The 26,602-nt window shown below is 38.1% G+C and overlaps 1 protein-coding gene and 1 long non-coding RNA gene across 6 annotated transcripts in view; one reads left to right on the top strand and one right to left on the bottom strand.

The window, feature by feature from the left end:
• The first annotated feature begins 517 nt into the window (after positions 1–517).
• On the top strand, positions 518–26,515 carry LOC121865772. Of its 4 annotated transcripts, none has more exons than XR_006088819.1 (5): positions 518–748; positions 2,409–2,507; positions 18,412–18,543; positions 19,877–20,017; positions 24,894–26,515. It is a non-coding gene; the product is annotated as an uncharacterized LOC121865772 (long non-coding RNA). The 4 variants fall into 4 exon arrangements; XR_006088817.1 differs by lacking the exon at positions 518–748 and adding an exon at positions 785–925; XR_006088818.1 differs by lacking the exon at positions 518–748 and adding an exon at positions 1,334–1,588.
• The window catches only part of LOC121865771 (cytoplasmic dynein 2 heavy chain 1-like), a 91,608-nt gene continuing 76,674 nt past the window's right edge, over positions 11,669–26,602 (bottom strand). For both annotated transcript variants that reach the window (XM_042365323.1, XM_042365324.1), the window contains 8 exons: positions 24,869–25,106; positions 24,174–24,376; positions 23,630–23,753; positions 22,104–22,201; positions 18,368–18,577; positions 14,018–14,217; positions 13,691–13,892; positions 11,669–13,554 (listed from right to left, as the gene is read on the bottom strand). In XM_042365323.1, the coding sequence (XP_042221257.1) occupies positions 13,399–13,554; positions 13,691–13,892; positions 14,018–14,217; positions 18,368–18,577; positions 22,104–22,201; positions 23,630–23,753; positions 24,174–24,376; positions 24,869–25,106 (1,431 nt within the window). In that variant the 3' untranslated portion in view covers positions 11,669–13,398. The remainder of the gene's footprint in view (positions 13,555–13,690; positions 13,893–14,017; positions 14,218–18,367; positions 18,578–22,103; positions 22,202–23,629; positions 23,754–24,173; positions 24,377–24,868; positions 25,107–26,602) is intronic.

The raw sequence follows: 26,602 nt of genomic DNA, 5'->3' as shown, positions 1-26,602 counted from the left end.
ATATAATATAAACCATCAACCACATTCAAGAACCTCTTCACATAATGAGAGTTATCATTAAACACTGAAGATTCACAGTTGCCAAGTGATGAGTTAAATGACATCAGGAATACCACCAAGGGAATGGATAAAAGGGAACTTTTGCATGTGAGGATAATTATAAAAAAAATGCAAATTAGGTGGTTAGGACATGTACTGAAGATCTGCCTGCAATACGTAGTGAGGAGAGCAGTAGAGGTAGAAGTGGCTGAAGAATAAAAAGGAGAGCAGTGACTGAGAAAGTTGGGAGCGGAAGCACAACCCTAGCAGCCAACCCAACAATAAAGGGAATTATAAGGTACTGTACTTGGGAGAAAAAAGAGGAAAAGAAAATCTCACGTTAGTGATGAATTCTATTTACCTGTGATAGACAATTCCCTGATGACTTGCCCCGCACCCCCTGTATGCTATGTAGTGTTTCTTTAGAAAAAAATGGCGCTTTCGGTGCTATTATTTTTAGTCTCTTGCTAAGATTGCATGTGGTTTTACTCTCCTTGATGCTGGACCTATACCCAACCTCTTCCGTCTTTTGTGTATCAATGTTTTTATCTGTAAAATGTCCATTTATGTATCTAATTATCTATATCTATTTATCGTTAATACAGTACAGTAATTATCTCTAATATACACAAAAATCTACCTTGGTTGTGACGGCGAAGGTGGTTGAAGCTTGCATCTGATTGGTTATTTTTTCAGTTCGTATTATACGGTAAGTCACTGTGATTGGTTCCTTAAGGTGTAAGTGGTTATAAGGTTGTGTGTGATTGGCCAATTCTCATCTGGTCACAGGAAAGATACATTGCTTGGCGGAGTATCTGAGTCTGAGGACGCCATGGCAGGTGTGACTGTCTGCTGCTTTATGGACGCTTTTTGGGGGGGTTAAAAGGTAAGTTAGAAAATATGTCAGCGTTTTGAAGTTAATATATGTACGCATGTATAGTTTTTAGTGTATTATAAAGCCAAACACACGGGGTTGTTTGTAATGATCCTTAAGGCTTAAAAGACGTATTTGTGTAGAAGGTAAATAACTTATTAACTCGAGAATATCCTCAAATTGATGAAAGAATTGTCATATTTATACATTTGTTGTGGTAGTGATAGGTAATACTCCAGATAAGATGTGCACCTTAACTACCTATTGTATTAAATTTCAGCATAGAACATAAATTCTTGGGATAAAGATTCGTTTTAACGTCCCCTTCGATTTTTATGGGAAAATTTATTTTTCTGGTGTATTTTGGTGTGCTTTGTTTAAATCTAACCTCCATTTTCTTTGGAAAATCCCCTTTTAAGAGAAATTGTCAGACATAGAACTAACCAACCAAAGAAACCTACCTAACCTTGCTTAACTTCCTAGCCGGAGGGCTTCGCTCCCTGGACCTTTCCACCTTATTAAACAGAAAATACTTATTTTGATATCTGGTACCAATGAATGTTGAAGTGTCATGTTGTAATTTTACGTTTTTAGTGGACGTGAGAGTAACCTCGGACAGCAGGTCGATTGTAAACAAACAGACAGCATGAGACAACTTGGCAGATTTTATTTATGGTAAATAATTTAACTTTCGATATTACCTCCAAACAATTGACTATCTAAGAATGTTGAAAGGTAACGTAACCCATATCTAAAGTCCAAATAGCAAAATATTAACTTTCTATAGAAACAGGCGGGGACGTTAAAATGAATCTTGACCATTCATTTTTATCATGACAACGACAATGGTCAATTTATAGTACAAGACATAATTGGATTTTTTGTTGTTGCCCGTGATAAGTATTGACAAAAACAAGACAATTTTCATCTATGATACTTTTGGTGCATTTTACCCATAACCAAGATATCGGGAGTTGAAAATCATAAAACTAGACAAATTCTAAGGTTTGGCAAGAAATTAATTTTTTTTATAATCTCAGTTGCAGGTAGTTTGCGAAGGAACTATTTTAGAAACAATGTGTCTTAAAATTGTCTAAACTATTATTTGCAAAGAAAAAATCCTGAGATTAGGTTGGTGGCAACAAGAGTGCAATAATAGCTTTCGTTCTGTTGTAGTTTCTGAGTTTAAACTCCTAATGTGGGTAAAATGCACCAAAAGTGTCATAGATGAAATTCGTCTTGTTTTTGTCTGAACTTATCACTAGAAAAAAAATACTATTGAATTATGTCCTCTACTATAAATTAACCATGCCATTAAGTAAATAAAAATTTGCATAATACTGTTTTGATGAATTTTATAATTTTTGTTTTCTGTAAACATCAAACACTACCCTGGCGGCTGGATGATGCCCACTGGGAACATGCAGAGACAGCTTGCCTGGTACTTCTGTCTTCCACCTTCACTTCAAGTTTTAAATTAGGTACCCATTTACAGCTGGGTGAACTGGGAGTGCCTGGGTATCGAACTACCTACCCATGGAACAGGAGGTGAGGACTGTATCCACTTGATTTGCTACACTCCAAATTACAAAAGGTAAGAGAGAATGTTCTATGATGAAACGTACTGTAAATTAGTTAAGGCTCGTAGCTAATCTGGAGTAATACCCATAACCTCATTACTCGATGCTGATGACCTAACCTAACTTTGATGCTGGTGTACTTCGGGTCATTGTACTGATGCAGGTGTATTGAAGGTCATAGTACTGCTGGAGGTGTACTCATGGTCATAGTACAGTATAGTACTCTACTGCAGATCTTGGTTTGGGTTAATTTGTATTCTTTCTCAGCCAAAACAATTGTTCTGGAATTCATAAAACTGTAGATTGTTCAAAGTTCTCCACAGCACATTTCACTTCCTCAAAAGATTTAACCCCTTGAGTATGACCTAACCCCTAGAATATGATGATTTAACCTCTTGAGTATGACTTAATCTCCTGAATACAATGGTTTAACCTCTTGCTCATGATGATTTAATCTCTTGAATACAATGGCTTAACCCCATGAGTATGATGACCTAGCCCCTCAAGTATGATGATTTAATCGCCAGAGTATGATTACTCAAGTTGAGTATGACTTTATCTCCTGATTACATTGGCTTAACCTCTTGAGTATAACTTAATCTCTTGAATACAATGGCTTAACTCTGGGGTGGGCATTTATTTTGACTGGCGGGCCACTTCATGAATGGTGGTACACTTTGCGGGCCACGCACTTAATTTAGACGCAAATACATAATATTTGCACAAAATAAGCCTTGTATTTGTAAATATAGGATATTACTGTACTTTTATCCTTTTCGCCACTGATCGCCTTGTTAGCCCGTTTGGGCGGTCGTTCATGTCTCTGTTACGCAATGTTGGCAAATACTGGGCATGCACTGGCTCCCGAATGTATCTGAACCTGCTCCAGTGTTGGTCAAAACTGGTCTTGGAAGAGCTCACTCCAAGAGTTCACAACTCTTACTCCAAAAAAGTTTGCCCTCACAGTTTTTTGGACTTGTGGCTTCTTCAACCTTAAGCAGTGACCCCCTGTGGGAAGGGCATCCGTCAGCCCCTGTATGGACACTTGACTGAGTAATGCCCTTCGAAATGTTTATACACCTCAATTAGGTCACCCCTTGCCTGTTTGAAGTATAAACTAGGCAGTTGCAGGCAAGGAAAATATAAAGTAACATACTGTACAAAGCAATTTTGGGTAGATAACTACAACACTTAGCTTGTCTCATTTATTATTAATATGGATGCTAATATTAATACTACTACTAGTAATAATTTACAGTTAAAGGTGCAGTATAATTAGGTCGGGTCAACAAGTGATGAGCTAGTCTTGCTACTATGGGTGCCCAACTCCCACTATGTAATGAGAGAGTATTTGTCTATGGGAGATGAGATGGGTAGTTTAGACTCGAGAAGAGACGAGTAGTTTACTATTTTTTTCTCTTCACCACTGATCAGCTCGTTAGCTGTTTGGCCAGTTGGTCACATCTCTGTTACACACTGTTGGCAAGTACTGGGCATGCACTAGCTCCTGAATGTATCTGAACCTGCTCCAATGATGGTCAAGTTTGGTCTTGAAACAGCTCACACTCGGTGCTGTCACAACACTCTCTAGCAGGTTATTCCAAGAGTTCACAATTCTCACTCCCCAAAAGTTTGCTCTTACAGTTTTTTGGACTTATGACTTCTTCAACTTTAACCTGTGACCCCTTGTTGGGCAGGTGTCTTCCAGCTCCAGGTATGGACACTCAACTGAGTAGTGCCCTCTGATGTTTATACACCTCAACTAGGTCACCCCTTGTCTGTCTGTAGTATAAGCTAGGCAGTTGCAGGCGCTTAATATCTCTGGATAACTGAGGTGCTGAAGTGCAGGCACCATTCTGGTGGCTCCTTTGGACATTTTCAATCCATTGACAGTCCCAAGCAAATTTGGGGGGCCAGACGGGGTGACAGTACTCCAGGCGGGGATCCACCACACCTTTGAAGATCATTACGAGGGACCATCTAGATATCTGAACAAATTTCTTATAAGACCTAATAGTTTAGTTGTTTGATTTGTCTTCTCACAATGGCCCTAGAACTTCAGTTTATTGTCTATAGACACACCCAGGTTCTTTTCGCATTTAGTCTTTATTAATGAAGTTTCTTCATCCCTTTGGGACATAATATACGCCTCCTTACCGTTGGTACTACCCAGATGCATCCTCTTACACTTCGTGTTATTGAATCTTAGCAGTCATTTCTTCGACCACTCTTGAAGCTCACAGAAATCTTTCTGCAGCTCTACACAGTCTGTTTGGTTCTTAGTTTCCCTAAATAACTTGGCATTGTCCACAAATATTTGTATGGAGGAGTGGTAGAACAAACGGCCTTGAGTTGCCAGCTGTCTCCAGTAGTGTTTGAAGAATCTTGAACGAGACTATACATACCTGTTAGGTGAGGGAGCAGCATTCAGAATTAATTCTTCAAACTGTGCTCTCTCTTTTATGCACCCTGAGTTACCCCAGATACTTTATTCATTGTTCTCTGTTACAGTACACCACGGGCTGCAAAAATTTGGCTATGAACTTATTCTAATTTTCTAAGATTAACTTTTATAATCTGATCAGGTTCGAGTTTTGCACTGCAAGAATTATATTGATGTCAAGTACACAGACTGGCAATCACATTGTAGTCAGAGCTTCTTATCACAACGTCCTTTCCACCACAAGTATCGTATGACACTTCAAAGCTTTCTTGCAGTTGACATTTCTGCTAACAGTTTCAGTGAGTTTCTTAAATACAAACTTACAATAATTTAAATATCCTCATCAGATTTTCTGAGGTCTATAAATCAAGGGAATACAACTTCAGTCTAGAATGTTTATCTCGTAACTTCACAAGAGGCTTTCATCATCACTCACATTGCATCTTGAATGTTTCAGCTGTAAGCAGGTATGTGTCTCTTACAGTGACACATACACATTCATTTGTAATTTTGAATACAAAACACAACATGAGAATTCTTAATGATAGAGAAAATGGACGTCTTAGTAGGGAGACTCAAGAAGTAAGTTATAGCTATATGTTTTATGGGATATGGAGCATAATATGAATCATCAGATTTTACGCTAACTAACATGGTCATCACAGTGGTATCTTGCTTGTCACAGGCACACATGGTGATTTTGTACCATTAATCACCACACGCTGGTTGCGATCATGGAGAAAGTCTTTGATCCATTCTAGGACATTTCTCCAAATCCCGTACCCTTCCAGTTTAATTCTCAGCCTCTCATGGGTTACTCTGTTGAAGGCCTTGGCAAAATCTAGGTATATATTGTCAATATTGCCACCATGTTCCAGAATTTGGGTCCAAACATTACCTAGAGTAATTGTGTTAAGCAGGAGCATCCCGGCATAAAATATTGTTGGCAATCCTTTGCAAGGTTGTTTCGTAGATGTTTCAACATGGCATCTCTTACAATGCTTTCAAGTACATTATACCTGTACACTATGCTGGTCAGACTCACTGGTCTATAATTATTCGTGCACCTAGGACGATCGTCAGACAAACATTGCAATTTTCCAATCACTAGGGACCTTTTGCTCATCCAAGCATTTACAGAACAGGATTTTCAGAGGCTCAGCAAGTTCGTTGCAAAACTCTCTTAGCACTTTGGGATGCACCATGAACCTTTAGCCTTGACAATTTATTTTACAACTTCTTCTGAGAACACAATGTGGGTCGGTGCTGTGTCAAACCGTTTGTCCTCAAATGCAGGATTAATGTTCGCATCCTCTCTTGTGAACACCAAGGAAAAGAAACTATTCAATGCCTCTGCCTTCTCCTGGTCAGAATCTGCGTAACTACCATCTTGAAGCCTCAGGTCCGATACACCTACTCGTGTTTTTAATTTCAACTTTGCGTAACGGTAAAATTCCTTTGGGTTTGACTTGACCTCACTAGCAATCCGCCTCTGGAACTCTTTTTCAGCCCTTCTACACTCTGACTTTGCTTGGTTCCTGGATCTGGCATACATCCTCCTGTCCTTATTATGCCTTATCACATCACATCAAGTGTCCCAGCACAAGAGGAACTATCTCGAAGTCAGAGACACATAATAAGTGTAAACAAGAGCAAAGATGGTGGTAATGAGTCAGAGACAATGCGCAGAGCCTTTTGGTGGCAAGAATTTGCACCCCGCTCTGCCTATTGTTGGATCTCCGGGGTATCAATGAAATTTGCAGGGTATTTCCTCTATATGTAATCGTCGGTTATGCGAATTGGCGGTCAACGGGACGTCGGTTACTGGGGGTCATCTGTGTTGTGGTTTTACAAATAAGGGTTGCCAACTCTTATTTAAATATGCCGCTTTGAAATATTGGCATCACTAATAGACATCCAGCAATAGTGAGAGCATATATTAGTTCTCAGTTTGTGTTGCAGGTGTGGGATCAATTCCATTTCAAAATGATAAATTCCAGATGTAAAATAAAGTTTCAGTTCAGTCATGAACATCTGTAATTTATAGTAGATTATTTACTGTTGTAAAGGTTATGGTTTCCATATTGGGTCTGGAGAATCGGTGCCACGCACAGCGTCCTCTGTTTTGGGGTCATGGAAGTGGCCACCCTAGGTGCACGTAGGCCGTGGGAGTACAATACTACTGTACTGTACAGTATACAGTTTCCAGTGTGCAAGTAAATGGCAGTGGTAAACAGTAAGGCAACTTGACCAAGGATAGCTGACAAGGCTGTCAGGTGCTTATTTGGTGCAGTTCAATAAGGGTAGAATAAAACTGTAACACCTAAATTAACACGCCACCATCCACAGCTGTGAATTCAAACAAATGAACTGAATGGCAGGAGCAATTGGAGCACCACCAAAACATTAGTGGCCAACTGGCAAGACTACAAAGCACTGCCGCTTGATGGGAGGTTTGCTGGGTAGTTGAATTTTTGTTCAAGAACCATCCGACCACACAGTTCTTTTGGAGGTATCGGCTGCCTAAGTGCACAAGTCTCCATGAGTCTAGGAAAGTTAGAGATGCCCAGATCTCATTGTAGACCTGCAGCTCATCGAGCAGGTTAGTGCTGCTCCAGTTTTGTATCATTACAGCGGCGGTGGCATCCGTAACCTGAGATGTAAAAAAAAAAATGTGTGGTCCCTCCACACTGAGTGCTGTTGTGACTTAATCTGTGCTATGAATGGTGAACATGTTGAATGTCTACCCTAACGTACCTTAATATTCTCACGGTCTTGGGCACTATTTTCATCTAGATAACATTTTATTAATGTTTTTAATGTGTTAGGTAGTAAATTACAGTACAGGTGCTCCTCTGCTTAAGAACGTTCAGCTTGCAAACTTTCAGAGATACAAACATCATCACTGAGGGGGGGTTACCTGGCAGAACAGGTGTTTAATGTGGATTAGACTGGATTATTTTGAAGAAAATTCCAGATAGAACAAACATTACCTGAGAGGAGAAGAGTAAGCCAGGTTGTAAGACTGTATTAAAGGGTATAGCTGTACTAAATATCCATAATCTTTTCGTTTTTTACAATTGGTTTGGTGTCTACAAGAGTAAAGATGGACGTACAAACAATTGGACTTACAAACAAGCCTCAGGAACGTAACTCGTTCGTAAGTAGAGGAGCACCTGTAGTTGTGTACTATTTATCATAAGTTAGGTAATATTTTTTTTTTTATGAATTGATTTTGTGTTTTAGGGGTATGATATTTTCATATTTTTGTCATTGGGGAACTGAAGCCTACTTTTCCCATATGTTTTTCTATTCGAGATATGGAAATTTACCTCACAAATATATTTTTTTAACCTAATCCATTCATATGTTCAGGGAAACCTGTATTACAAAGGCGATCACGATACTGTGAGGGAGGAGATGAGGGGTATTCACTGGTCTGACTCATGAGATAGAAAAAACAGGCACTACGCTGAATGTCATGGCAAGTAAAGTGAACTATTTGATTAATAAATACGTATATACCCAGGACCAAACCCATTGGCTCCAGGAATACAAGGAGACCACTGCTTATGAACCATGTGGCAGTTGACAGAGTTACGAATAAATCTCAGAAATTCAAGAGAAGGGTCATGACAAATGATGAGCAGGACAGAAGGATGTATGCCAGGTCCAGGAACCAAGCAAATTCAGCATAGAAGGGCTGAAAAAGAGCTTCATAGATGGATTATAAGCGAAGTCAAGTCAGACCCAAAGGCTTTATACCGTTATGCAAAATTGAAATAAAAAAAGTGTAGGTGTATTGCATCTGAGGCTTAATGATGATAGTTACCTAGATTTAGATCAGGACAAGGCAGAGGCAGTAAACAAATTCTTTTCCTTGGTGTTCACACGAGAGGATACAAACAATCTTCCTGCGTTTGAAGAAAGACGGTTTGACACAGCACTGACCCACATTGTGTTCTTAGAAGAGGGTTTAAGAAATAAATCATCAAAGCTAAAGGTTTGTAACAGTCATGGCCCTGACATGGTGCATCTCAGAGTGCTAGGAGAGTTGTGTAAGAGCTTGTTGAGCCCTTTTAAGATCCTGTTCTGTAAATGCCTGGAGAAGCAAAAGGCCCCAGTGACTGGAAAATGACTTATGTGACTCCTATATTCAAGCAGCGCACACATCATATCACTGCCAACATGGTTTTATGCCAGGATGCTCCAGCTTCACACAATTACTCAAGGTGCTGGATGTTTAGATTAAAATTTTTGAACAGGGTGGCAGTGTCGACAATATACAGTGATCCCTCGGTTAACGATTTACCTTCCATAAGATTCTTAACTTCGGTTAACGAGCAATCCCTCGATTAACGAGTTTTTTTACGAGCCGGCTTCAACATGTTTTCGCTTGCATTTGGCGGTCCACCAGCTGTAGTATTAGTCCGCCAATACAGTAATTGGTTTTAGGGCTTAAATTCCTTACTATTTTAGTAAATATCAAGAAGTTTATACTATTCAATAATTTTAAAAGTTTAATATTAAATTTTTTAGTCATTTTAACAATTATTGAACATAATTGAAAGTAAAGAAACTAGTTTCTGGCGTGCCATCCAGCCTGTTAACACACCAGACAGTCTCTCTCTGTTTTCAGTGGAGGTAACATTTTGCTTGAGACTCTCTTCAACTAAATGCTTTTTTTCTGTGTTTCCAAGCAAATTATTGGTCATTTTGAAATTTATTTTACATATTGACAATATATAATGCAGTGCAGTGTTGATTTAAAGAAAATAATCTTGAATTACACCAAGAGAACTAAAATGTTATGGGTGAAATGGTGCCATGGGGTGACTTCTCTTCTTCCTTCTCCTCCACCCCCATTCTAATTCCCATCATCATCATCATCATCATCATCCAGGAGCCTTCTACATACACACCTCAAAGTAAGTGTACTTTTCTACCTTTTTTGTTGAATTTAGGCAATTTTCGGTGAGCTGGAACCAATTACCCAAAAACCCATTGAAACAATGGTTTCGGATAACGAGTTTTTCGGTTAACGAGCAACCTGCTGGAACGGATTGTACTCGTTAACCAAGGGACCACTGTACAGGTATATCTGGATTTTGCCAAGGCTTTTGACAGCATACTCCATGAAAGGTTGAGAATTAATGTGGAAGGTTATGAGATTCGGGGAAGTGTCCTAGCAAGCAGTGTGAGGTGATAATAGTACAAAATTGGCATGTACACCCAAGATGAGCTGGGTACCACAGGGCAATGTACTGGTCCCGTTGTTGTTTGTTTGTTTCATAAATGATGTGCCAGAAGCTATACACACCTCCATACAAATTTTTGTGGACAATGTTAAGTTATTCAGGGAAATTAAGAACCAAACATACTGTGAAGAAATACAGAAAGATCTTGTCATCTTCAAGTGTGGTTGAAGAAATGGCTGTTAAAATTCAATGTCATGAAGAGTAAGAAGTTGCACCTAGGTTGTACCAAAAGTAAGGAGGTATATCACATGTTCCAATGGGATGAAGAAACAGCATTAATAGAGACTGAATGTGAAAAGGACCTGGTTCAGTATGTTGACAATGAACTGAAGTTCTTGGGCCATTGTGAGAAGGTGAAGCAAATAACTAAACTAGTAGGTCTTATAAGAAGGTAGTTCTAATATCTAGATGGTCTGTCCTTCTTAATGCTCTTCAAGAGTGAAGCGCTTCCCCGTCTGGTCCGCAAGATATGCTAGAGACTGTCAGTTGATTGAAAATGTCCAAAGGAGGGCCACCAGACTGGTGCCTGCACTATGGCACCTCAGTTACCCAGAGATTAGAACACCTGCAACTGCCTTGCTTATACTGTCCTATAGACGAGCAAGGGGTAACCCAATTGAAGTTTATAAACTTCTCAGAGGGCACTACTGTGTCAAGTGTCCTTACCCTGGAGCTAGTGGATGCCAGCCCCACAAGGGGTCACACCTCAAGGATGATGAAGCCACAAACCCAGAAAATTGCAAAGGCAAACTCTTTGAGTGAAAATTGTAAACTCTTGGAATACTTACCAGTGTGTGTTGTGATAGCACCAAGTGTGAGCTCTTTCAAGACCAGACTTGACTAACACTCCCACAGGTACAGAAACATTCAAGAGCTAGTACTTGCCCAGTTCTTGCCAACAGGGCATAACAGAGATGTGACTGACCACCCATGCGGCTAACAAGCCGATCAGTGGCGAAGAAGATGAAAGTAAAAGCTTATTTGGTAATTTTTTGCTGCTCAGTTGGGTCTATGAATATGTACTGCATATCGTAAATACTAATTCTCAGTGTAACTACAGGCCGACTGTGAGTGTTAATACAGTATACCTGAATGATATGTACCCATACACCATATGAAACTCAAGTACACTGACTATGAACTGTGTGAATATTCCTGTTTGCATTATGCAATTCAAATTATAAGGCTTGAAAGTTGTTTAATTTCAATGTGGACACCTGTATATCTACTACAGTACATTAAATCACCAAGAAATTGCTGACTCAGCTGTGGATAGTTGACAGAAGCTTCCTCAAACACTTGGCCCATTTCAGTATATCATGGAGCTACAAAAGAAATTCATCATAATGAATATCTGAGGGAGTGCAAGAAATTTTAAGAGTTTGTGGCCGACCAAAAATTGGGGTGCTGTGTGTACTGTACTGTTGTTGGAAATAAGAACTCCCCCTCAGCCTTGGTGGAATTAAAGAATATCTTTCAGTGGGATTTAATTGCATTTTGGATGAAAGAATCATGCCTGTGTCCAGATCTTCTTCCAAATAAATAACATTACATGGTGCTCAAGTGAATGAACTATTGGCTTTACAACTTGTACCTATATTCACACTTCTGTTTTGACATGAAGTCTATATCTGCACATTTTCATTAAACCACGACAATCTGGGAAATTAGCTTACCTGGTACAAATGTAGAATTTTTTTTTTTAGTATATATTTTACCTTTATTGTATACTTGATTATATTCTGTTCACTTGAACCTTGTAACCGAGGCTTAGGATCAGTTTGTAGCAAGGCAGCCGATTGGTTGGCCAACGGACACATGAAGAAGCACTACAGGTCTACAGTATTTAATGTACTGTATATTTATATTATGATATTTAAAGGGATAATTAATATTTTGTGTTGATCTGTGATAATTTCTGCACTTGGGGAAGCAAAAATTAGCATGTGAAAAGAATCGGTATAAAATAAATCATAGACATCACACAGCGAGGTGGAAGGTGCTGATGAAATTTTTTAATTGTTTTTGTGTTCTCTTCAAGATATTTATGTTACCAGAGCATTTCATATGTTAATTTTTGGTTTCCCAAGCGCAAAAATTGTCACAAATGAACACAGTTATTATCCCTTAAAATATAATAATATAAATACGATAGATTAAATATTGAAGACCTGTAGTGACACTTACTGCTTGTCAGTCTGACAGCCAATCCGCTGCCTTGCTACAAACTGACTTAGGCCCCCAGTTGCAAGGTTTGAGTGAACTGACTATAGAAACCTATGTGAACCAAAATCACTGACACATTATGTGTCACCCAGATGGAGATGTTGTACAGGGTTGTACAGTTAAGCTGAACACTAAAAGAAATGATCACATGAATTCAATATGATCACTTAGGATTATAATCAGATATAAGATACAGTATCTCTTTGTAATTTTAAAAGTTTATATCAGTCAAGTACATTAATGAGACAAAGTAACTCATAAAATAGCTTGCTATTAAAATTTTGAGACAGTACAATCATTACATTTTGTTAAATATGGTTTAATAATTAATGATGTAAAGACTAAAGTAATGGTTTTTTCCAGATTGGAAATAAATCCCAAAATAAAAATTATGGTAGGCAACAGGGAACCTAAACAAGTTGAAAATTGAGTGTATTTTGGGAAGCAACATTAGCTATGATAGTAGATGTACGGAAGAAATCAATTACAAGAATAAGGCAAGCACAAACAGCATTTAATAATCTAAAAGATCTAATGAAAAGGGTTGCTGAAAGGCTTTATATGGGTTACAAGCATGGAACTTTCAGCAGACATCAGAAAGAGGTTGGAGGCCTTTGAAATTGATGTTAAAGGCAAATGATAAAAATAAGCTACACTGATAGGAAAACAAATGAAGTACTGAGATACTGTGGTCATATAATTAGGGATGAGGGGATAATAACAGAAATATTAATGGACAGAGACTGGGATGGATGAATGAAATTAAAAACTAGGTCCCCCCAAGAGATACAACACCATAGAGGATTGGTAAAGACAGCCCAAGAATGTTCAGAGTGGAGGACTCTGGTTGCCAACCCTCACATATGAGGATGGTACTCTGATTGATTTATTGATCTACAGCATAACCATCTTCATCAACCTACAGCTTTCTCTTTGAAAACTAAAGTTCCTGAAGCAGAGTTTATAACTTTCATTTATCTAAGTGATCAAGAAGACAGCTAAACCAGCTTGACGCCACTCATAGTGAGGAGTATGACAAGGTATATCTATGCTGCCAACCAGGTGCTCCCGGTCAGAGGATGAGTAGACTGGTATAGATAAAAGCTCCTCTTGGTAAACTCGACTCTGTAGATCCTGTAAATGTATTTTCAATTAAATTTTGGGGGCTAACAATGGTTATCTTTAAAAAAATCTCAACAATAAATAATAATTTTTTTTTTATCTTTTCCAGTTTTATATATCATGGTTTAATTCACAAATAAATGTTCACCTTTGGCATCCATGCTACTGTGCACATTGGAGCAACAGTAATACTTGGTGAATCATGGTTGTTATGCATCAATCGGGATCCATCAAATGTTGCTCCCTCCAATTGGAGTGCAGACCATTTAATGGCAACCTTAGCATCAGGAATCCCACCACGTGACCATGAGGTAATAAACTCCAGATTATCCATGGAGGTCCCATATTCTCTGAATGTTTAATAAAAGGCAATTGTTAGTGCAGTACAGTATGTATATTTCTTTGGCCATGCCATAAATATTCTAGCATTCACAATTTGTCAGAAACACTAGGAGTCACTCAGACTCTATCTAACCTTGCAGTCTGTTGACGAAGTGCATTTAAGAATGTAGCTGGGTGAAGGAGTTCAGATAGGTCTAGTGCTTCTCTGAGAAGGGTGCTCTGGTCACTTTTAAGTACCCATTTTTCAATTCCCAATGCTCGCCTGATAAGACTTCTCAAGTACTCCAAGGGGTCCTCTGGTCCATCCCATAGTTTCTGCCAACTGCCAGGTGTCTGCAACAATCACAAAGAAAACCAACCAGAGTCTTTATGTATTTATATGTCTGTAATCAAACTCATTTGAACTCTTGGATGAAGAACATGGCCAGATCCAGACCTTAAATTTGACTGATTCATTATTTCAGTTTCTGTAGTTGCGGCTAGCCTGGGCTTTAAAAAAAATATATGTAATTTTTACACAGCATTCCACAACACTGTATTTTTAATCAATACAGTATACTGTAGTAATTAACTATGAAAATATTTATTTGGATAAATGTATGATTAACCATATATTTCAGCCTATATTTTTCATAGAATAAAAGAAAGTAAGACTCACATTTTTAATACAGTAAATTTGTTTCTAATTATTTATGAGAGGATTTTCCCAATACAGGGGTATTATTATTTGTAAGTGTTTTGTGTGTGTGTCTGTGTCTACACACACACACACACACACACACACACACACATTCTGTATATACAATACAGGTAAAAGAAATAATTGTCCTAAGAACAAACACATAAAGGGAATAAACATTTCTTTGTATACAAGTAAACCCCGGTCCGCAAATGTTATTTGCGGATTTGTCGATTTGCGGCCATTTTGAGAACTTAACCTCCGCAAATTTGGGGGGCTCCCTCTACTGTATTTGATAATATGTTCTTATAATAAACACAATATTTCTAATAGAATTTTTTATGTATGGCTGACTTTTAGCTATAATCGTCTTTCTGGGAACTGTCTTTTTGGGAATCATTCAAAGTGGGATGGCAAAAATTGCACAGTAAAGACACTCATCTAAGTGGGATGACACCTATACAGTATATATACAGACACTGACACAAACTCACACACATACACATCAATCACATCAATAAAAATTAAAGGTACATAGCAAGATAATTATAATACAGTACAGTATGTCATAATTCTTCTTGATGTCAACTATAGTTCTGTCCTACGAGGATGTACCTTAGCAAACTTGTTCACGTCAAGTTTCATGGAATAGTGAACATTCACGAGAGCAAGTCCATTAATATAGTGTATATTCCTTATATTTAGCCCACATAATGTCACGTCACAGAGGTTTACACTCACATCACCTTAATTCAATCTGGGATTCCCCCTTGAGGCATCACTGTGCCCTGGCCGCGGTCACCTTTGACAGTGTCGGGTAATACATTTGCTGATTTAGGCTAAATCGCCTTCGGATGTGAGTAAACCATGCATATCTTTGCCCTATGTATTAAATCACAGTGTTATTAATTCAGTCAGCCAGAATTTCTATGTAAATATTACCTTCAGATATACTTCCACCCTTAAATCTATGGTGGTAAAAAATAAAACGATTACTGATTCTACTGCAGGTGGGTACAGAATTCCATGTAAGGAATAATGATGGTGAATATGCTACCTAACTTATCTGACATTGTCAAAGTTGACTGTTGTGTGATGCCTCAAGGGGGTATCCCAGCTGGAGTTCAGGTGATGTGAGTGTAAGCTTACCTGTGACCTTACCTCACCCCAAGGCCCCACTCCAATTATTCTATCCCTGGGGACGTTTTGTCAAACCTGGCAGCTGTGGTCAGAAGCTAGTGGGCCATGCAGCTCAACACTGACAATAAAATCACGTTACTGATAGGTCAATTATTTGACCGATGCACATTGTCTTTGCATGGGTCAGAATTTTTTTGGGTGATGCATCGGCCTAATGGAGTCATTTGTAAGGTGATTGATTGCATTTGTATATCAAGACAGTGATCCCTCGGTTAACGAATGCCTCGGTTAACAAAATTTCGGTTAACGAATTACCTTCCATAAGAATCTTCAATTTGGTTAATGGAATTTTTACGAAATCATGTCAACATGTTTTCGCTTGCTCACCAGCTGGAATATTAGTCCGCCAATACAGTAATCGGTTCTAGGGCTTAAATTCGTTCCCATTTGAGTAAATATCAAGAAGGTTGTACTATTCAATAATTTTTCAAGTTTTATATTGAAATTTTTAGTCATTTTAACACTTATTTAACATAATTGGAGTAAAGGAAACTAGTTTGTGGCACGCCCAACAGCCACTTGACTCTCCCACAAAGGCGTCAGTTTGTATCTCTGGTCAGTGGAGGTAACATCTTGCTTGTGGCTCTCTTGAACATAAACTATTTTTAAAGTACAATTATTGGTCATTATGAAATTTATTTTACATATTGACAATATATAGTGCAGTGCAGTGTTGATTTAAAGAAAATATTCTTGAATTACACCAAGTGAACTTAAAATTTTATGGGTGAAATGACGGCATGAAGCATGGGGTGATTTCTCTTCCACCCCCACTTCTAATTCCCATCATCATCATCAACCAGGAGCCTTCTACATACACAACTCAAAGTAAGTGTACTTTACTGCATTTATTTTTGCTTTGTATGTAATTTTCGGTGAGCTGGAACCAATTACCCAAAATCCCATTGAAACAATGGTTTCGGTTTACAAAATTTTCGGTTAACAAACGACCTTCTGGAATGAATTGTGTTCTTTAACCGAGGGACCACTGTATATTGTAAAAAAAGTTTGGGGAAAAATAGGTTCCATTCCTTAGACCCTGAAGAGCCAATTAGCACTCAGAGTGGTTATTTTTCAATTCACATTTTTGGGTAGACATACCGGTATGTTTAATTTTTTTATTTATTATTATTTTTTTTTACTGTTACATGCACATACAATATTTCATACAGAACATGAAAAAAAAATATATAAAGTGAAAAACAATGGAAATAACCATGTGCGGGAGTTATCAGAAAGCGAGGGGGGGGCAGACATAGGGTAATTTTCTTCCTGTTTTTCTAATTTACTCTGTTCCATATGAACACAATCATTCATACAGAAGAAGCCAAAAAAAATATAAGGTCAAAAACATAAAGGGAATAAAAATTTCTCAAATGCACAGAAGTTAGCTATGACCTATGTTATGGTTATTTTTGTTCAATCCAGAATGCGATGTCTAGCTTTGAAATAACTTGCGAAAGGACAGCTGTCTGAACTGCTAGATGATGGATGAGACCATGGAACTGTCCCTGGGGAACTAGTGTTGAGTGAGGAGCTACAAGGACTGGAGAGCTCAGATCTTACACTACATACAAGGAAGTGTCCTTTAGTAGAGGATGTGAATTCGGTAGTAGTAGTTTCACCCAGGACCCAAGGGGACCATACTACATGTAATTATCAAGGATGTAGAGCCACTTGGATTACCAAGTTAGATCCTCATTTGGCATGCATAATTCATAGCAGCTGTGTCTCAGACAACCTGTTTTCACCATTGGATTGTGCAGTTTGTTATGATCAAAATTTTAAAATTAATCAAGCTGCTGGAGAAACGAAGAAATTATCAAAGATCCAAATTAAAAATAGATGGAATAAGACCTTAAAGAGTAATTTCTAAATGTAAAACACTGGAAAGATCCCAAGTTGGCAGAAAGTTTAGAATTATGGGTGATAGGTAAGAGACTTAATCCCCAGTTAGACCAACCTGCTTCTGCTAAGAAAAGTAGGTTATTGGATATTCAAGATAATGAGGCAGTAGGAAGGTTGCAAGAACCTCGACCTAGTCAGCCCGATTTTAGTAGATTCCAGGGTCAGGATGAGGAAGTTGGCACTAATCATAGTGTTCAGTCACTAGAGCAGGGAGAACCTGTTGAGACTGACTTCATCCTGTCCCCATTTTGGCAACCTCTTCCACTTGGGGCAAAAGTGTTGGTGGAAACGGGCTGCTGTCGACTCCCACGCAGCTGACCTCCTAATATTACGTACCCAGGTAATTATTAGATGTTTTGATTGCCTGTATGTTGGCCTGGTGAGTTAATGCTAGGCATTTACATACCTAGATATAAAGCTAGACGTTGCATTCTGGACTATATCACAAAAACTGTTTAAAAAAAAAAATTTTTCAACATAATTTTGGGTAAACTTTTTTTTTTTTTTACTCTGTTGCAAGTACAGGGTACACACAATTGTTCATACAGAATGCAAAAAAATAATAATAAATTTTTTGTTTGAATTTCTTGTAGTTCTAATAGTTTTTATCATTAATTGCATTGAGGTTGAAGAAGTATACATTGCTAATTCTGTGAGTGTGTGCATATAGTGTGTACATACTGTATATATACTGACCTCCTGCCTTAAGAGAGAATCAGCAAGTTTTTGGACATCCGCAGTGAGGAGGAGTGTTCCACGTATAACTTTTGACAGCTGGGCCAGAGCACGGTGGATGGTCTGGACGATACTGATGACAGAGTAGTGCTCCAGGTGTAAGAATGCTCTGACTGGGGGTTCTGATGATGCACCAGGTAAAGCAACTTTGGCCTGAATAAGATTAGTACCCTGTTGAAGAATGTAGGAACACGATTATTATATGAGATAGACGGTCCCCAACTTCCAAAGGTTCATTTAAATTGAATCATGAGGTAATAAAAATATATTGTGTCCCATGATTTTATTAAAACAAACAGGATTTAATTTATGAATAATAAATCTGAAGTTCCAATTTTTTGGGGGGTCATTTTCATAATTATTTCCTAAGTAATAATGAAAATGTGCTAAACATGCATTTTTTTTTTACCTTTTCTTACTTATTTCGGTAACTTCTTTCCTTATTCTCTAACTCGGGTATTAAGTTTACAAATAAGCTTTCAATGTGTCATCATTCTCCTACAACCACCATATAATTGAACTCCTCAAACTTATTAGGGACAAGTAGACTCGTCTCCACTACCAGTGTTACTTGGCCAGTTGTCTAATTATCCAATTTTTCCTTACTTACTCTCCTAAAATATGTGGTAAATTATATAGAAGAAAATTATTCTGTTCTTTAATTTCATGTTAATTGTGCACAATAAAGGTGCAATTATAAGAGAAAGTCAAGTTTGGAAGTGAATGAAAGTTTGGAGATGTGGACATTTTCAGTGTGAGAATGTGAATACAGTACAGTATAATGGCAGCTCATTGATAGCAGCATTCACGGCATGTTAACAAAGCAATAGAAATTTATGATGCAATAACTCATCAAGGGTCAAGGATTTTTTTCTTCTGGCAAAAGCAGCTCCAATTATTAATTGGAAATCAATGTATTATTATTGTGATATATTTAGTTGGCTTAGTTTCAAGTTCATCTGGTTTCTTGTAAATACAGGTTTATTGTACTGTACAGTACAGTACTGTATTGCATGTATTTAACTTATTATGTTGTTTATAGTCGAGTATAGTTCAAGTTTTTATGAATAAATTTTGATGCAAAAAGTAATATTTTTGAGGGGGTTAAAATTCATGCATTTCCGTGGGTTATTTACAGTGAACGATAGCTACCTGGTATTTGCTTCCGGTAGGCTAACCTTACCAGCAGGCTGCTTTATCCTGGAACTGCCTGCGATACTCCTAGATTCTTAATTATGTTGCTACATGAAGAGTAGAACCTCATTCAATATATAAGTTGCTCTAAATCTAGAAATACATAATGCAAATGAAGATTTACAGATAATTTTCTTTTCATTTGTATCTGTTAACCCTGCTGGTGGCATTGCTGTCAAGTTAGACTTGACACTGTAGCCACATCCCCCCTAGCCCTGTCACTACTAGGCTGAGCTGAGATCTATGTTACATTTATTCTTCAACTTGTAATTTCAGATAGATATATGTACAGTAAACCCTTGAAAGTCTGGAAAAGGGGGAAATGGGGTCTGGACTTTAACCAAGTGGAGTTTCTGGGAGCCACTGTTAAAGGACAAACCAAATCAGAAGGTAATCTCATCCCCTCCCTCCTTAAAGGTAGGTGGGAGACTTTGTTGCTGTGTTCAAGTTTGTTTTTATTTATTTATTATTATACAGTATAGTCTCATTTTACGCGGTCAATTAAACCCATGGAGGTTCGCGTATAACGCGAAACGCGTCAACGAAATAACAGAACATATGGGATTAATTGAAATAGAGACTGGGTCGACTGCCAGACTACCCTTTTTCCAACATAATACATACGTTGTTGTAAAAATAACATCTTAATTTTATGATGGTATGCACACAATTAATATTTAAGAGAAATATCAATAATATTAGGTTTTTTAACACTTACGTCAGTAGAAGAGGTGGCTGGGCACACAGGGATGGGGGGTTGGTTCCGAGGCAGAGGGCAGATTATTGGCCCTTACCTGTATCACTTGTATCACCTGTATCACTATCCACCACAGAGGCTAGCAGGGCCTCCTTGTCAAACCCCTCAAAGTCCATATCCTCACTATCACTATCACTGACTTGGGCTGGCTGTGGTGGGTGGCGGGTGAAGAACTTGGTAATGTTTTGCTGACTGGGCAAGCAAGGTTAAATAGACCAATCACAGCTCGAAGCGGGGGGGATGCGTGGCCTAATCACAGTCCGAAACGTCATCTGACGTCAGCGCGACCTAGAGCGTAGCTTGTCCGTGGCGCTTCCCGCATAAATTCAGGAATGTACCGCTTAACTAATAATTGGCGCGTCTGGACAGGTGCCGCGTAAATGACCAACCGAGTATAAAAAAAATCCGCGTAAACCGAGACTATACTGTATGCTTGTATGATAAGCCTCATATGGTGTATGTTTCATTAATACAGTAGTAATATAAAATATTAATTAATAGAAAAAAAAAAGATATATAATTTGTAATTTGACTTCAAAATAATGGAGACTCAGATGGACTGCACCAGGTGTGTGTGTGTGTGTGTGTGTGTGTGTCATATGGGTGATGCAATATGGGTTCGTCTTCTGTTCTCTTCCTGAGAGGATTACCATTTTTCTGTGGCGGAATGTGCGTTTAACTTAAAGTTAAACAATCACAGTGCACCATTATGGGCGAGTCCATTCCAAGAGGGGGGGGGAATAAACTGCTCACTCACGGGTATAAGAGGAGGAAAGAGGCCAAGGAATTGCTTGCTGGTAAATATTTTAAATAACCCCAAGCAGTGGGAATTTCAATGTATGTGACTTAATTTTTTTATTTATTTAAAATTTTTACTTGCACAATCCTACATATATAATTTACAAAAAAGGAAAAGAAATAATTGTCATAGGGTCAAAAACATTTCTTTGTGTGTGAGAGTTAACACACTGAGCAGGGGAGCGGGAGCGGAGTTTGGGAGCACCATTGCTAGGTGGTATGGTTTATAAATGCTGGGAAAGGAGGTACGTACTATACAGGGAATCTGAGTTTACTTCAGTGTTTTGGCTTACTGTGTAGGCCATTACTTTATGTCTGTGATAATATTCCCTTTTTTTCTTGTTTTTCAGTACAGTATTTTATTAGTTTTGTATTTGTAATATTAACACAAGACTCCTCACTAGATATCGTTATTATTATTTTTTTTACCTAGTTACATATTGAATGAGATAGGTTTATACATGAGTACAGTATATATACATATTATCTTTTTTGTAGGAATGTATCTCCGCTTTTATGATAAGAAAATGAGATCCGATTTAAAAAAAAAAATAAAAAGACAAGATGATAGGTTTTCAAGAACTAAGTCCTTTCATAGATTGCCTGTATATGTACAGTACAAGTGGTAACTGAGACTACTGATTTTCTTGATTGAGAATGGGTGGGATTTGAAATCTAATACCAAGTCAAACTTGAATCTTATATTTTATTTTTTTTTTTACATTACCTATTGTTACTCTTGCACATGGAACAAATAGTGTGAACGAGTAATTTAAATACTGTCATTTCCATAAAGGGTTCAGTTGTAGTTTTCTGCTCTTAACTAATTCTGAATTGTGAAAATCACTGGCTTTTGTGTTTTCTTACAAATACTGTAAAGGGTTATTACTGAATAATGTGCAAGACAAACAAAATCTTGTTGTCTTTCATAACAGGTACAGTACATACCTGATTTAATTTCTTCCATAAATTCAACATCGGTGACAACTGTGTATGCCATTTTTCACGATCAAAACGGCTTGCCAGCTCAGGAGACCTCATAAGAACTGAAATTCGATATGTAGTTTTTAAATACTGTATTCTGTTATTAAACACTGATAAGAGAGCATTCTAATGTCATAAGGGAATGTCACAGCAGGGGAGGATGGGTGCACGTGCCTCCCCTAGACTACCCAATCTGGGTCTAGCCCTGCAATGGATGAAAGACAGTGAATGTTAGGCATATTCAAGGTGGTGGATGAGTGGCAGAAGACAGATTTTACAACTTGTGCCCACATTTGTGTTTTTTTAATTCATTATCATCCATGTTTTGTGGCCATTTATCCACATTTGAGTAGATTAGCTGCAATTCCAATTCTGTGATAGCAGCTGTTTGGTAAAAGCAGAAGTCTGGCTCACCACTAAAAACCTAATGCACCATCCCAGATAAATACAGCAGCAATCAGGGAATGGGCACAGCTCAGGTTACCTGGTTGTCATCAGGTATGCTATTTTATGGCGTGGGTGCCCTTCCTAGTGCTAACAACACATTGGCTGTGAACAACTGACATAGGCAACTACATTACCACCTGCTTCAGGGTATAAATTAATCTGTTGAACATTAATGATTTATCATTATCGATGAGTGCCCCTTGTTTAGGACAGTTATTATGTTCCTGAAAAATGGTGTCCTAAACTTAAGCATCTAGAGAGGAAAGTGTTTTCCCACTGTAATCTGGAGTGCATGTAATAAGGGGGATGCATTCAAGAAGTAAAATTTTCTGAGAAAAAGCTTAAGATGTTTTACGGACTAACTTAGATATTCTAACATAAAAGTAGTTCCGGCACATAACACATGAAATAGACCTTAAAATGACAGCACTACTAAAAAAAAGCAAAAAGATTTTGTACTGTATATGTTCATAAATATTAATGAATTTGAGGTATCACTCCCCAATGACATGGGAGAATCTTGTTTAATGAAGTTGGCATATATGCTGGGTTTGCTGAGTAACTGTTGAAGGGAGGATATTGGAGTGCCTTGCCACTCGCATCCCTAGTAATGCAATGGACTACCAGTACAGTAGTTGCTGGAGAATCTACATCACTAATACAGAACAATGGTTATGGGATGAGGTAAATAGGCAGATCACATGGTGGGATGGGATGCACCACATGTAAGCACAGATTGGGTGGACAGGGGTTGAGATGGATCATAAGATTGATTGCATCTCAAGATTTTTTCAACATTTCCGAACTGTCCCGAGTCAGAAGATGCTACAGTCCTAAATGAGGGTGTCCGCTAAAATAAAAACATTCCTAAAAGAAAGCATCCTAAACAAAGGATACCTGTATTGAGCAACACACTAATGGGGGTCACTATAAACAAATAAGAGGAGGTTCTGATAACTCGGACATAGATCCTTCATCTAGAATACTGTATTGCACAACAAAACAACCAAAAATTAGCTCCATGATGTCTATTCATCACCTACCCTTTAACTGAGCAATAACTTGTGAGCTGACAATACGTTGCCAAGATCTTTCAATGTTTGCTGGTAGACCAAAGTATGCTGGATCATCTTCTTCAGGCAAACTCCTGATGAGAGCAGTGTAGTCCTGTGGGTATTTGATGGTTTACAGATATCGTACATGAGCCAATACTTACCATAGTTACTAACCATCCTAATAATTATAAATCTATTTAATCATTTAAACAAGTGACTACATCTCCACAGAAAGTATTATCCAAACTGAAAGATCCGAGGGCCACACAAAGTAATGCTGGATGTCAACATCCTTCACATTCAAACTCATGGTTGGCAATCACAAGAGGGATATTCATGACAACTATGAACATCCCAACTGCATGGTTCTTCTTGTAGAAGATCAAGAGAGAGATAATTTGATGGCAGTAAAACACGGATTTATCTTTCTTGTGATTCATAACTATGAGTGTACAAAAAGAAAAACTTGCCTATTAGCAGTGTGAAGTAATCTATATGGTAACTTTTATCCTTCTAAACTAACTTACTATACCTGGAAATTCACAGTAGTTGGTAAAGTCATGTGTTGGGCCAGCAAGGTTGGTGCTGGCTTGCGTCCACCAATTACATCATTGGTAAAGAAAGTATAAAGATATGCACTGAGAACCCGCATGTCCCAAATGTTGTCTATTCGTCCACCATAGATTGCATTTTCAAATAAGCCATGAATAAAGTTCCACTTGATATCACCAGTCCCTAAAAAAAAAGACAATACAAGCACTTTATAGTAAAAGAAATAATTGTACAGTAAACCCTCACCAACTCAGACCCCAGCAATTCTCAGATAGGGGGTTGGCCTTGGACACCTTTCCATCCATCCCTGACAATATCCGAAATGGACGGGCGAACTCGGACAACTGCAAGAGTCCCCGAGGTTCTAGAAGCCTCTCAGAGTCTGGAAGGTTCCAGAGTCATTATGTACATGGTATGGGTGGCCTCCCAGGTTGTGTAATGTAGGATGAAGTAGATGTGTTACTGCTGAGTGGGGGGAAAGGTTTGTCTACAAGGGTGGCAAGTTAGCCCTCCACTCTAGTCGAGGGTTAAAATTGGAATTATTTACATGTAAGAACATTTTAACAATTAGTGTCACACATCATTAACAAAGAAATGGTTCCAGATAATGAAGGGTGTTTTTCATTACTTCATTATACTTATTTTGATTAAACATTCTATAAATTGAAAACTAACCTTCTTGTTTATATAATCTATCCAGAATGTCTGCACCAGCTTTCAAGTCAGCCAAGGAGAACTCATAGAACTTGGACCAGCCTTGTGGGATGTAGGTCCTACGCTCCTGAACAACAGCATGGAACCAAGCCAAGACAAAGAGGGCTTGAGCACGGTTAACATTATTCCCACGGGCAATGATCTCTGGAGACCATGAATCGTATGTCCGATGAAGATTTTTCTTGATTCCTGCTGGTGCCTGGGAGAAAACATAGAGGCTATGGGAAATTCAGACTCTTACCATGTTATAATTTATTGAGTTAAAGTTTTAGAGCAATTTAATCAAGACTATCTTAATTTTACTGTACAGATTATATATGAGAACAGTATATGAAGTGGAAATCTATCAAGGGTCTGTCTTGAGCCCCCTTCTGTTCATCATAGTACTAGAGGCAGTATCACAAGATTTTAGGACTAGTCTCCCCTGGGAGTTGTTGTATGCTGATAACTTAGTGCTGATAGCATATAGTATTGAAGAGATAGTATAGAAATTTATGAAATGGAAGGATGGGATGGAATCAACAAGTATAAGAATAAATATGGCAAAAACAAGAATGATGATTACTGGCATGAGTGAAGGACCTGAAAAGGAAAGTGGCCATGTGCTGTCTGTAAGAATGGTGTTGACAAACTTAATAATATGTAGTTTGTAAAGTTGGTACACAAGAGGTGCAGTGGTGTAAGTAGCAGACAGCAGGATGGTGGTGACGTAAGTAACTGATATGCAGGTAATCACTTAGTCTTGGCAAGGCTGGAAAAGCTCAACATCAGTGACATTTATCTGAATTGTGTTGAGTTCTGCTACCTGGATAGCGTGATCAGTGCCAAAGCTAGCTCAGTTACTGGAGTCAGAAGTGGCTGAAAAAGGTTAAGGGAACTATTGCTTTTGTTGAAAGTTGTACATAGACAACTTAAGAAGTGTGATGTAGTGAAACATGAACAGTTAAAGAGGATAATATTTGTAAGCTTGAGTGAATTTGAATGAAAATGGTGAGAGGATGTTTAACCTGACACAGAGATAGGAATCCCACTTCAGGGTGAAGAGGGCAGCTGGGTATTGAGAATACCGAGGAGATTTTGCCTAGATGTAGACCGAGATGGTTTGAGCATGAGAAGAGAATGGAGGAGACCAATTAATTGGTCAAGAGATGCATGGGTTTAAATGTGGAAGGGAGGAGAACTAGGAATAGGTCAAGAATGACATGGGGGGGGGGGAGAGATTGTGAGAAATGACTATCAGGTAATCACAGCTAACCCATGCAAGCGCTGAAAATGGCTGTACATGTACTGTAAAATGACGACGGTGATGATGGAATTATCAACAATGTCAATGTTTACCACTGAACAAGCAATGCACAATTTGCATCTACTGACATTGATTCAAATCTTTTATCTCTTTTCCAAATTAAAAGAAAGTCACTTCACACAATCTTTAAGACTTGTTTGTTTACCACTTGTTCATTGACTTGAAGTTACTCTTTATATTCAGTGTCACCAATTCAATGTCTTCGATGCTAAAACAGCATTTTTCCATTAATTGAATCAACTGTTACAATAAAAAAAAAGTTTCAAGGGTTCTAACAATGGCATATTAACATCAAAAGCTATGAAAAGTATAGAATAAAGCTTGAATAAAAAACGTTTTCAGTCCTCCCTTCCTAATGTATATCTTTTCAAGGTATTACAACAACAAAA

The sequence above is a fragment of the Homarus americanus genome, unplaced genomic scaffold (assembly GCF_018991925.1).
Source record: "Homarus americanus isolate GMGI-L3 unplaced genomic scaffold, GMGI_Hamer_2.0 scaffold13495, whole genome shotgun sequence".
In the NCBI taxonomy this organism is placed as follows: Eukaryota; Metazoa; Arthropoda; class Malacostraca; order Decapoda; family Nephropidae; genus Homarus; species Homarus americanus.
This window is presented reverse-complemented; position numbering and strand designations above follow the sequence as displayed.